The sequence below is a fragment of the Gobio gobio genome (assembly GCF_949357685.1).
Source record: "Gobio gobio genome assembly, chromosome: 3".
NCBI lineage: Eukaryota > Metazoa > Chordata > Actinopteri > Cypriniformes > Gobionidae > Gobio > Gobio gobio.
Genome location: NC_137099.1, coordinates 48,838,752 through 48,851,477, shown reverse-complemented (window position 1 = coordinate 48,851,477; position 12,726 = coordinate 48,838,752). Strand labels below are relative to the sequence as shown.

The 12,726-nt window shown below is 38.5% G+C and overlaps 1 protein-coding gene across 2 annotated transcripts in view; it reads right to left on the bottom strand.

Annotated features, from left to right (window-relative positions):
• The window catches only part of arhgef7b (Rho guanine nucleotide exchange factor (GEF) 7b), a 38,836-nt gene that overhangs the window by 25,091 nt on the left and 1,019 nt on the right, over window positions 1–12,726 (bottom strand). For both annotated transcript variants that reach the window (XM_079811709.1, XM_079811708.1), the window contains exon 2: window positions 11,532–11,612. In XM_079811709.1, the coding sequence (XP_079667835.1) occupies window positions 11,532–11,612 (81 nt within the window). The remainder of the gene's footprint in view (window positions 1–11,531; window positions 11,613–12,726) is intronic.

Genomic DNA, 12,726 nt, shown 5'->3' with positions numbered 1-12,726 from the left:
TTCACTATGATTATTCAAATTTAGGATAACATACATTTTGGTAAAATCAACCTATGAATGCTTTACCTCACTGCACAACTAGGAAGCAAGCCATTAAAAATGTCATTTTTGAAAAATTGTCATTTTTTAAAATGGTGTTTGCAAATTTTTCCATAATTACAATAAAAAATAATGACAATAAAGACATTTAAAATGTTACATATATCTTTATATTCATCAAAGAATCCTGAAAAGATGTAACATGGTTTCCACAACTTAATATAATAATAATAATAATAATAAATATAGCTGCAAGCAGCCATTAACGGGGCCAAGCGCAACAGAAGCAAACAAGGAAGATAGCAGCAGACCAACTGAAAAAATGAGTAAAGACATTTGAAGCAAAACCGTTAAAACACCACATTAAAACATTGAGTTGTATAGTGCCAATGTCATGTTTTGTTCTATTATAGCGCCACCAAGAGGCACAATCCTACAATTTTTTTTATGTGTCATCGGAGTGAGCCCATACATGTGTGTGTCAATTTTGGTGAAAATATCTCATTTCGTTTTGGAGTTATAGACATTTATATGAAAAAACATGTAAAAAATGACTGACACTTGACTTTGATTGGATTTTACTACCCCTTACTATCAATATTTTGACATTTGGGCTTAGCCATGTTGCTATCAACCTATTTTTCCGATTTTCTGGCGCTGGTTTCGTCTCGATCGGACTAGCGGTTTCGAAGATATCAGCTAATGTTTTTTATGCGCTAAATTACCGCGCTGCACAAATCATATGCCGAAACCTGGCAAATCTGGTATCGTTGGACTCGGCAAGGATTCAGGAGACAAAAAAAGTTAGTCCCATGAAAATAAGTCAACCCCACCCAAAGTTATAAGCGTTTGAAAAAAAAAATTATCCACTAGGTGGCGCTGTTTCGAAACTTGCCAGGCTACTTCCGGTTCTCGTGCTGATGACCCATACCGAGTTTCGTAACAATCCGTTCATGCGTTCATAAAATACAGCATTTTAGCCAATAATTCAAAATGGCCGACAGTCAAAATGGCCGATATGGTAAAATTGGATATCAGACGACTCGGCATGCCGTCTTGAATCTAACGAGACCACTTTTATGATTTTTGGACAAACAGTTCAGAAGTTATAAGCAAAAATAGCCATTTTTCGTATCTCTGGACCAGTAGGTGGCGCTGCGCCAAAACGCAGCATGTTGCCTCAGGTCATGCTTTTGATGACTTGTACCAAGTTTGGTTTGAATATAATAAAGCGTTGCGGAGATATTGCCTTAAGTGTGTTTTTTCAAGCTTTACGTAAAATTTGTTTACGTGTTAATCAAAAACTATTTAACGAATCAACTTGAATTCCATGTTTTTTTGTCAACACTGTCTGTAGATGATCTGGTTAAATTTTCGTGTAAATCGGACCAACGGCCTAGGAGGAGTTCGAAAAAGTTGGGTTTCGGTTAATTCAAAATGGCGGGAACATTGTAATGACGGAAATGCAGTGGTGGACAGTAACAAAGTACATTTACTTAAGTACTGTACTTAAGTAGACTTTTTGAGTATCTGTACTTTACTGAAGTATTATTTTTTAGGGAAACTTTTACTTTAACTTCACTACATTTGAAAGACAAATATCGTACTTTTTACTCCACTACATTTCTATCAAGGTCCTCGAAGTCAAAAGTTGTTTCTGTAGCAGCTTTAAAAGTCAGTGGATGATTTTTTTTCTTCTTTAAAAGTGTTTTTTTTTTTTTTTTTGCAAAATGTAAATGTCTGGGAGAAAGAGAAGCGCAGACATATGGATGAATCTGAAAAAGCATGATGAAAGAGCTCAGTTCAGTCTGTTTTTTTGTGCCTCTGAGATGCCAGAGCACGAGTACTGAATAGAGCTTTCTTTTGTGTTTTTTCGCACTTAAACAGACCAATACACACAAAATGTATATTTTCATTTTGGAAAGTATTCATGTAAACAAAGTTGATTATGTCTTAAGTGAACGTAAACATTTGGGGGAATATCGGATGTGTATCAGTGTGTAGGATTTGTGTATTTTCCCTTAAAGTGACAGCAGCTTTGTAAAGAGCTGTGTAACTTTTAAGTATTTAAATTAGTTCAAGGTGGTCGTATGCTAGCATGTTGGATGGAGCATCACTGAAGGGCTTAAACCACCGTGCATTTATACAACAATGCAACAATAATAAAATAATGCATTGACATAAAAAAGGAAATTTACTTTTGATACTTAAGTACTTTTAAAAGCGAGTACTTCTGTACTTTTACTTAAGTAAAAATTGTTTTTAACAACTTTCACTTGTAACGGAGTAATATTTGACCAGTAGTACTTTTACTTTCACTCGAGTAATGGAGTTGTGTACTTTGTCCACCTCTGCGGAAATGACATCGTAGGGTGCGATCGAATCGGCTTGAACCAATGAATCGAAAGAAAAAAAAGATTTTGTTTCTAGCCCTTATGGTTCAAAAGTTATTAGCAAAAACATGAGTCAAACTTTGGACAGGTGGTGGCGCTAGAGAGATTGATTTAGAGACTCCAAAATTGGTGTGGGTACTATTGGTAATGACCTCTATCAGTGTACTAAATTTCATAATTTTCCCGCAAACGGTTCTATGGGCTGCCATAGACTTCCATGGCGGAATAATAATAATAATAATAATAATAAGAAATCTAACGATTACAATAGGTGCCTCCGCACCTTCGGTGCTTGGCCCCTAATAATAATAATAATAATAAAATGTTTAATGTGCAGTAAATCAGCATATTAGAATGATTTCTGAAGGATCACGTGACACTGTAACGATGCTGAAAATTCAGCTTTGCCATAACAGTAATGCATTACATTTTACAATATATTAAAATAGAAAACAGTCGTTTCAAATTGTAATAATATTTCTAAGGTTATCTAACACAAGGAGGAATTTATCAGGATAAAGTTTCTTTCATCAGTTCAGTTCCAATCAGAGAATGTGTTTATTTGCTCAAATGAATTGGGTGAAGCTCTCAAAAAAAGAGACACAAAGGCATTTCATTAATATTCAGTACTTGATACAAGCCTAAAGTCCAATCCCCAACACTCAAGCACCAACAACAATCATCACACACATCTAAGTCTACATTACATCATCTGCCATCACTGTAGTGGAATTAAATTCCCTCCTGCTCTCTCTCTTTAAACCAGTCACCCAACCAGACCATTTCAAAAAGTAGTTTTAGTGGAGTGCCTCTCTTCATTCCGGCCTGTGCCAAACCCCACAACACCATTAATGAGCTGGCAGTTCTGCCCATTGAAACATACAACTCCATTCACTACAATAGAGGGCTTGTCTGAACCTCTCACAGCTGGCTAGAGGAACCGAAGACAATGGAACTCATGAAACACACAGTTTTACACACACAGAGCCATAACTGTCCCACACAACAACATTCCCAAATTAAGTGTGTGGATGTATATTTCACACTCTATGGCAGGCAGGGTGGACATATAATTACTTGACATGTTTAATCTTAGTGATTTCTTAAGTTATTCAAGCCTGCCGGCTGTGTACGGACGTTGTTTTGTGCCACTATTTTGTACTGAAGTCTATGGGAGTCTAGTTTATTTTCCCATAAAAGTGGGCGTGACTCTGTTCAGAGACATTCTATGACGTTGCGCCGGTTGTGCGTATTATCAACTGGTGCTCACTGCAGAGCCAAAGGATGTCCAGCTCCACCTCTGTGGATCTAATTGGTGGAGGGATAGAGTTATGGTAAGGGTTAGGATAAGGTTGGTCATTGTAGCTCCACCCACAGCTCTGCAGTGAGCAGCCTCTCAACATTATGGGAAAGCACGCTAGCCAGACGGGATTTAAACTTTGTTATATCAACTTTTAAACAAAGTTTGGTTTGAAGACGAAAAACGCACAATGTTCTCTCATCATTCCTAAATTCTAACACACTTACAGCGTTCCACGTGGTCTTGCGGCTGTCAGAGAAAGCTGCTGCTCTCTGTGTGTTTTTCCGTCATCTCTGATCGAGTTTATATGTAAATTGCGCAAGCTAATTTCATCTAGCCTAGTAGATCAAAAGATCTGAAAAAGTGGTTGAAAGTGGACAGAAAAACAACAGGTGTAAATGGTAATGTGTCTCTCACTCGTCTCCCTCGCTGAATCTAGTGGTGAGGATGCGAATTGCAAGTGGCCACCGCTCACCCCTCCCTTTCGAAGCACGTAGAGAAGCTACGGTGGCCGACACAGGACAAAAATGTTGTTGTCGGAGAGGGGAGAGTGACTAACGCTCTGTAAAGACGTTTGTCCGTTTAGGGCTACTGTAGAAACATGACAGCGCAAAATGATGATTTTGTATGTAGATAGAAATGGCTCATTTTAATGCTGCGTTCACACCAAACGCGAAACGAGCGTCAGGAGCGAGTGATTTCAATGTTAAGTCAATGGAAAGGCATGTTGACGCGCGTCTGGAGGTCCTGCGGCGCAATGGAGTTCGCGAGAATGACATGAATGTGAATTGAGCGTCTTGCGCGATATGCACGTCACTAGCGTAGCTACGGGTGGGCCTGGGTGGGCCTGGGCCCACCCACATTGACAGCTTGCCCGTCCTGTCAGATCCAGGGAAATAATTTTTTTTTAATAATACTATTTTCTAACGTTTAACAATTCTTCAGTAATTATTTTAAATGTGATTTATTTTGTCATGCATTAGAACTCTATTCTAATAATAATATAAATATGCTAATTAGTCTCTTCAGTTACGTCACGCCAGTAGTAATGTTATGTTCGCGGCAATAAGCGAATTAGAATCCAACTAGCAGCGCCTTTTTTGTCATAAAAAGAATGGCTAAACTGTCAGTTATGACAGTTTAAGAAAGAAACACGTCTTGACAAAGATGACAGGACACCATAACCCTTTTGTCGTTTGAAAGTGAACTAACTGATAAGTGATATTATCAACATCTTCAATTCAAAACCCAGCCAACTCCGACTTGTTTAGAGCAGACATCAGCCATACAAGGTAAGCTATGGGTAGGTTTTTAGTCTGGCCCGCCGTGGCATGGCAATCATATATTTGCATGTAATATTTGTGAGCACGTTTATTATTGGCAGGTTGTCGATACAGGACATTGTGATTTCTCTTCGTGATAGTTATCAGGTTACAGCATTACACGTTACAGCCGCCCACACTTTGTTTGATCGCACGGAGCTAGTGCTTACAGTATTTAGTTTCTGAGACACTAGTAGCAATAGCGGAATTTTAAAGCAACCTTGCAAACGGTCCATCCGCACATCGTGCTCAAACATTACAAACACAGCTACGGGGGCTTGAGAAGGCATCAACATGTAGAAGTTGACTATATTAAAAGACAATAAAAGGTCCAACATATAGGCTACGGAATACTTTTAGCTAAGTTTTTTTGTCGGATTCTTTGATTTTTCTTCCAAATTAAGGGGGTAATGCGAATTATTCCGGCCCACCCACACTATTGGAGGCCCACCCATCATCAACTTTCTGCCTACGCCACTGATGCACGTTACACGCGAATCGTGCTTTTTGTGCATTCACGCGTTTGAAACGAATTCACGCCTGACGCCCGATCGCGTCAATTCGCAATTCTGCTGTCAGGTGGTAAAGTGATGTGTGAGAAACCCTGCATAATGTAAAAATACTACTATTGTGTCACAAAATGTAGTTTTAAGACTTTTTCAGGTGGGAATGTAGTTGTTTAAAGCACAAATCTGTGGTTTATTTATAAAAAGAGCGCCTATTTAAAAAAAAATCTTGTTTTTTTTGGTGTTGTGAGATCCAGGCGATCACCAGGCGCTCAGCACTCATTAACCCCGGCAAGAGCAGCCTTTCCATTGCTAGTCCTTCTGACGTTTGCCGCTGGCTCTGATGTCCTGTGTAGTGGTTCGTCTTGTGTGGCTCTAACGGGCGATCTTTGGTGTCATGAATCTATAATTTGTTGTCTGCCACATCGTTTTGACTGAGGGCAAAGAGAAGTTTCATAACTTTAATTTTTAAGGATATTTAAATATTCATGCAGTGAAGATAATGTAGGAGTTGCCTGGACCACATTTGTGTGGCTATTAATGTTTAATATATATTTTTAATGAAAATTAATAGAGGCAGAGTGGTGTTTTATGACATATTTTCTCCTGGAGCGCCTTGAACGCGCGTCTATTTCGCTTCAGACGCTCGATTTATATGTGTGTCCAATTAGCTGTGGACGTACGAATGGATTCAAAATGTTCAAGCGTTCAACTAGACGCGGTAGACACGATTTTGACGCTCTATTCGTGTTTGGTGTGAACGCAGCATAAGGTAATAAAAATATAATGCTTCATTATGCAAGGTCTTTATACACCACTGAAAACATAGTTATAAACAGTGAGGAAAATAAGTATTTGAACACCCTGCTATTTTGCAAGTCCTCCCACTTAGAAATCATGGAGGGGTCTGAAATTGTCATCGTAGGTGCATGTCCTCTGTGAGAGACATAATCTTAAAAAATAAAAAAAAATCCAGAAATCACAATGTATGATTTTTTTTAACTATTTATTTGTATGATACAGCTGCAAATAAGGATTTGAACACCTGTCTATCAGCTAGAATTCTGACCCTCAAAGACCTGTTAGTCTGCCTTTAAAATGTCCACCTCCACTCCATTTATTATCCTAAATTGGATGCACCTGTTTGAGGTCGTTAGCTGCATAAAGACACCTGTCCACCCCATACAATCAGTAAGAATCCAACTACTAACATGGCCAAGACCAAAGAGCTGTCCAAAGACACTAGAGACAAAATTGTACACCTCCACAAGGCTGGAAAGGGCTATGGGGAAATTGCCAAGCAGCTTGGTGAAAAAAGGTCCACTGTTGGAGCAATCATTAGAAAATGGAAGAAGCTAAACATGACTGTCAATCTCCCTCGGACTGGGGCTCCATGCAAGATCTCACCTCGTGGGGTCTCAATGATCCTAAGAAAGGTGAGAAAGCAGCCCAGAACTACACGGGAGGAGCTGGTCAATGACCTGAAAAGAGCTGGGACCACCGTTTACAAGGTTACTGTTGGTAATACACTAAGACGTCATGGTTTGAAATCATGCATGGCACGGAAGGTTCCCCTGCTTAAACCAGCACATGTCCAGGCCCGTCTTAAGTTTGCCAATGACCATTTGGATGATCCAGAGGAGTCATGGGAGAAAGTCATGTGGTCAGATGAGACCAAAATAGAACTTTTTGGTCATAATTCCACTAAACGTGTTTGGAGGAAGAAGAATGATGAGTACCATCCCAAGAACACCATCCCTACTGTGAAGCCTGGGGGTGGTAGCATCATGCTTTGGGGGTGTTTTTCTGCACATGGGACAGGGCGACTGCACTGTATTAAGGAGAGGATGACCGGGGCCATGTATTGCGAGATTTTGGGGAACAACCTCCTTCCCTCAGTTAGAGCATTGAAGATGGGTCGAGGCTGGGTCTTCCAACATGACAATGACCCGAAGCACACAGCCAGGATAACCAAGGAGTGGCTCTGTAAGAAGCATATCAAGGTTCTGGCGTGGCCTAGCCAGTCTCCAGACCTAAACCCAATAGAGAATCTTTGGAGGGAGCTCAAACTCCGTGTTTCTCAGCGACAGGCCAGAAACCTGACTGATCTAGAGAAGATCTGTGTGGAGGAGTGGGCCAAAATCCCTCCTGCAGTGTGTGCAAACCTGGTGAAAAACTACAGGAAACGTTTGACCTCTGTAATTGACCTATCGGTAAGCCCCTCCCATCGAACGCAGATGAGCCAATGGCAGTTGAGTATCAGTAGCGCTGGGACCGGAACTCGGACATCTTTAGGTTTCAGCGCCATAGAGAAACATTGGAAAATCCGAAGCTGTCATCGGTTTGATGGTGTTTATGCTACAAAATGGTAAACGTCGTGCCTGAGGTACTGCAACACTGATTCCAGGGATCCTGAGAGGATTTTCTGGTTGTCATACTCTCATTAAGTTACTATTAAAGTTAGTAATTCCCTGCTAACGTACAAACCGACTAACTATAACTAACTGTTCTCATGCAACGGTGTAGGTCAGAAACAAGGTCTAACGTTACATTTCAGTGCATCTCCATATTAAACTGATTAAATGTGAATTTATGTAATCTTACCCTGCGGTACATGAACAGTGTTGATCCTGTATGTTATCATCTGCGATCGTAACAAGAGGCTTGTCCCGTTTACATTGAGATCTGTAAACCATCTCTTCCAAATTAATCTCTCAACATATTTATTTTATTCCCATTTTATTTCTGTGAGTTTAGATATGTTTAAAGGTCTGCATTATCTGTCTTATAAGGAGGACTCCAATTTTGATGGGCATTATAGTCTATGGGTAGTGAAAGGGAGAGCTCGCACGCAGTTTATCGGAGTTGTTTTGCAGATACAACGTTCACCAGTTATTAACTGCACCCTCGAAAAGGCATACGTACGTTCTGTGTATATGTTTGTTTACTGTGAGTGTTTTTGTGTGTAGGCTATGTTAATGGTATAATGCCATGGAGAGAGTTGTGAATGAGACGTTAATGCACACTTCTTATGCTTTGTTTGTTTGTTCAGCTCTTACGATGATTTTTTTTGAGTGAAAAACGATTTAATAAGCTTCATAAACCATCTGTAAAGTTTGGCCATCATTCGGACGGGGTATACGCTACATTCTGTGTCCAAAAACATCTTGGGATAAGGTTTTCACACTGACAGCTGTACATTGTAAGATATAGCAACTCCGTTTGTTTGTCCGAGTTAGCAACAGTAACTAAGGGGGGCGGGGCTTACCGATAGGTCAATTGCAAACAAAGGCTACTGTACCAAATATTAACATTGCTTTTCTCAGGTGTTCAAATACTTATTTGCAGCTATATCTTACAAATAAATAGTTAAAAAATCATACATTGTGATTTATTGATTTTTTTTTTGTTAGATTATGTCTCTCACAGTGGACATGCACATACGATGACAATTTCAGACCCCTCCATGATTTCTAAGTGGGAGAACTTGCAAAATAGCAGGGTGTTCAAATACTTTTTTCCTCACTGTATATTATATTGCATTTCTGTTAATAGATCCTCATAAATACTACACACTGACTGCACCTTTCCCAGGTGTAAACGGGGCCTTAGAGTTCTTGAAGAGGAAATGACATAACTGCAATGCACACTTAAAAAACACAACTTTATTGTCCGCAGGTGTGGAAAGTAATATAGTTATCTTTATAGTTATCCTTCTTGGTGTGAACACAGAAGTGTTTGTGAAGAAACATTACTGTCAGATTTCCTAAAAACACTCAAGAGTGACAAAAAATGTGACATTCAAAAATCAGCTTTTACTGACAGACCAGCAGTCGTTGAGAAAAGAGTCACATTTGCACTAACACATGCAACTATATTAGATCTGAAAGAAATGCATTACATAGCCAGTGCAAGACTTCATGGATTGCAGTAAATCAAAGGTCATGTGACAATTCATTGCACTATAATGTGAATAATTTATGGCTGCATACTGTGCTCTGTATGGCACGCTTTTTCAAGAAAAGACATGCAGTCGCCTGTACAGACATAGAGACCTGCAGGAAAAATGGGCAGATCTGAATCTGAAAACAACATTCAAGCCATAAAAATTGGTTTAAAAACAGCACTGCCTCGAACTCCAATAAAAAAAACAGTGTGGGTGAGGGATATGATCCAATCTCACACCAACACCTAGTGGATTTGCGTAAAGAATGAGCTGCCAGAACACCATGTTTACAAACATATGAACTGTTATAGCATATCAACACTGATATTTTTGTTGCAATACACTGCCATTTTTAGCAAAGCACTTAAACAAGTCTGGACGACTCTGGATAAATTTTACCTGGCATTAACGTTTGTCAGATGCAACGCCCATAACAATTGGCTACACACCCTGTAAATTACTGAAGGGAAAGCATTCATTATTAAACGTTAAACTCAAGAATGTACTTACGAATGTAAGTCACCCAAAAATGAAAATGAAATTATAACAATGTACTCACCCTAATGCCATCCTAGGTGTATATGACTTTCTTCTTTCAGCCAAACACAATCAGTTATATAAAAAAAACTCCTGATGCTTTTAAGCTATATAATGGGAGAGAACGGTACCATATATTTTGAAGCCCAAAAAAGCACATCCATCCATCATACAAGTAATCCATACGGCTCCAGGCGAAACATTTTTGTAAGATCTCTAAGAAATCTAAGGTACCATTCACTCCCATTATAAAGCTTGGAAGAGCCAGGATATTTTTAATACAACTCAGATTGTGTTCATCTGAGAGAATAAAGTCATATACACCTAGGACGGCATGAGGGTGAGTAAATTATGGAATAATTTTCATTTTTGGGTGAACTAACCCTTTTACAACAGTCTCACTGAGATCAAGTTTCCATTGCAAAATGTAAACTATATTATTGCACAGCTCTATATATAAATTGGATATACAATACATCCAACTTTATCTGCACAAATACAGTACAATCAAGTAAAGCTACCATATAGCAAATATAGCTCCAGCTTGATTATTTTGTCGCAACATTAAAACTATATTATCGGACAGCAATATATTTAAAGTTGGATAAATAGTACGTCCAACTTTATCCACAAACATACAGCATACTCACATAAAGCAATATTTACTGTAAATCTCAACTGCTTGTTTGTATTGTTACAAAATGTAAACTATATAATCACCCCGCTCTTAATCTTTTAAATGCAACTTTAAGGTATGAATATATTAAGATATTATAAACAATAACATCGTGATCTTCTGTAAAGCTGCTCTGACACAATGTGTATTGTGAACTCAAATCGACAAGCACATTGTTTTTAGTTTAAGGTCCAAATTCTGCTTTATTCTGAAAATACTATTGGAAATATTTAATATGTACAGGTAAATCAGCACATTGTGAATAAACTAAGGCATGTGTACACTATTTTCTTGAAATACTTGCTCTTGGGATTTGTCATATTAGTGTGTCACAATTCAATTAATTCCCATCCACGTCCTTAACAATAAAACATGATTATTTGCAAACTGCAGGCCACAAGGCTCTTTTAAATAATGTATTGATGAGGATGATTTTTATTTCAATTTGTTTATTTTAATCAAATCTGTCTACAACAGCTTGACTAGTACCTGGACATCTACAAACGAGACATTGCTACAGATCTGCAGAAAGAACATTAATGCAATGTTGCATAAATCATTTAAGGAACTGTCATCATGGTGACAGATAGGTCAAGATAACGCAACACTAAATGCCATTGTAACTGATGTAGTAATAACTCTAAAAACAAAACACCCAGGATTAGTCTGTTCCCAACTCCAGCTGAGACTCAGTCTGGCGATCTGATTTGCTTCAAACCACACAAACAAGTCACTTAATCAATGACAGAAATAAACATGAGCATGGAAATGAAATGACTAAAGCAGCAGCGCAAACATCATGCAACACTCACCTCTATTTGATATAATCCACAGCCTTTCACAAACTCTCTGATATTACTCACACACTCGTCCTTCCTCGGGTCCGGGTAGATCTGAAAATCAAGCGAACAGATCAGTTCTCTCGCGAGACGTACTTTTTTAAAACGGTTTGTCTAAACCAAAACGTATACGAATACGCCATTTGTTTATATCACAGATCATCGCCCCGTTCCTGCAAAAAGCCACTTATTCTTCATCGGGAAGTTGGCGGAGGAATAGCGGAAATGACGTGCTCTAATAGCTTGTGGTTGGGTTCAGTGTGAGGGGCATGTTGGCACAGGCAAACACTACCTGATCTTCATGATGGGCTGCTGTAACTATGCGACATATTGTTTATACAATACAACGTTTTCAACGATAATACGGGATATTCCCAGAGCTATCAGACATTGTATAAATCATACGACCATATCAGCATCGAAGATTGCATTGCCTGTCTGTCAAGACTCGTTTATAAATTATTAATTAAATACAACCACATTACATTTACATTTACATTTAGTCATTTAGCAGACGCTTTTATCCAAAGCGACTTACAAATGAGGGCAATATAAGCAGCTAGAGCAGTCCAAGGGCAACAATATCAACAATAAGTGCTGTAACAAGTCTCAGTCTAGCACAGTACAGAATTTTTTTTTTTAATAAATAAATTAGACAGACAGACAATGAATAGAATGACATTATCATTTATATCATATGTGTGGCTATTAAAACTAACCAGCAAAAATAACGAGATTTTATTTTTGTTGAAATGTGCTCAAATTCAATTACTCCATTAGCATTTCTATTTATAATTAAAAATGTCTCATTATAAAAAGTAATGTTCCACCACCAAAACGTGTCAATAGAAATATTTAGGAAACTATTATGAATGATATCTTAGAAATATGATGAGAAGTTCATTTCCGCGAATAGGGTATTTCCAATTCTTTCCAATGAACCGGTAAAAATAAAAACAACAATGGACCATGAGACACGACCTATACTTGGCCCCCTTCACGTGCTATCAGAATCATCGTAAAGTTTCCTGGATAAAAAAATAATTGGACATGAACGCCCTCACAAGTCAAAATTGGAATGCGAGCTCGTAATTACGACTTTAGAACTGGGAAGTAGGACATTTCCGATAGCACGTGAAGGCAGGCAGCATTAAAGGTTCAAATAAAA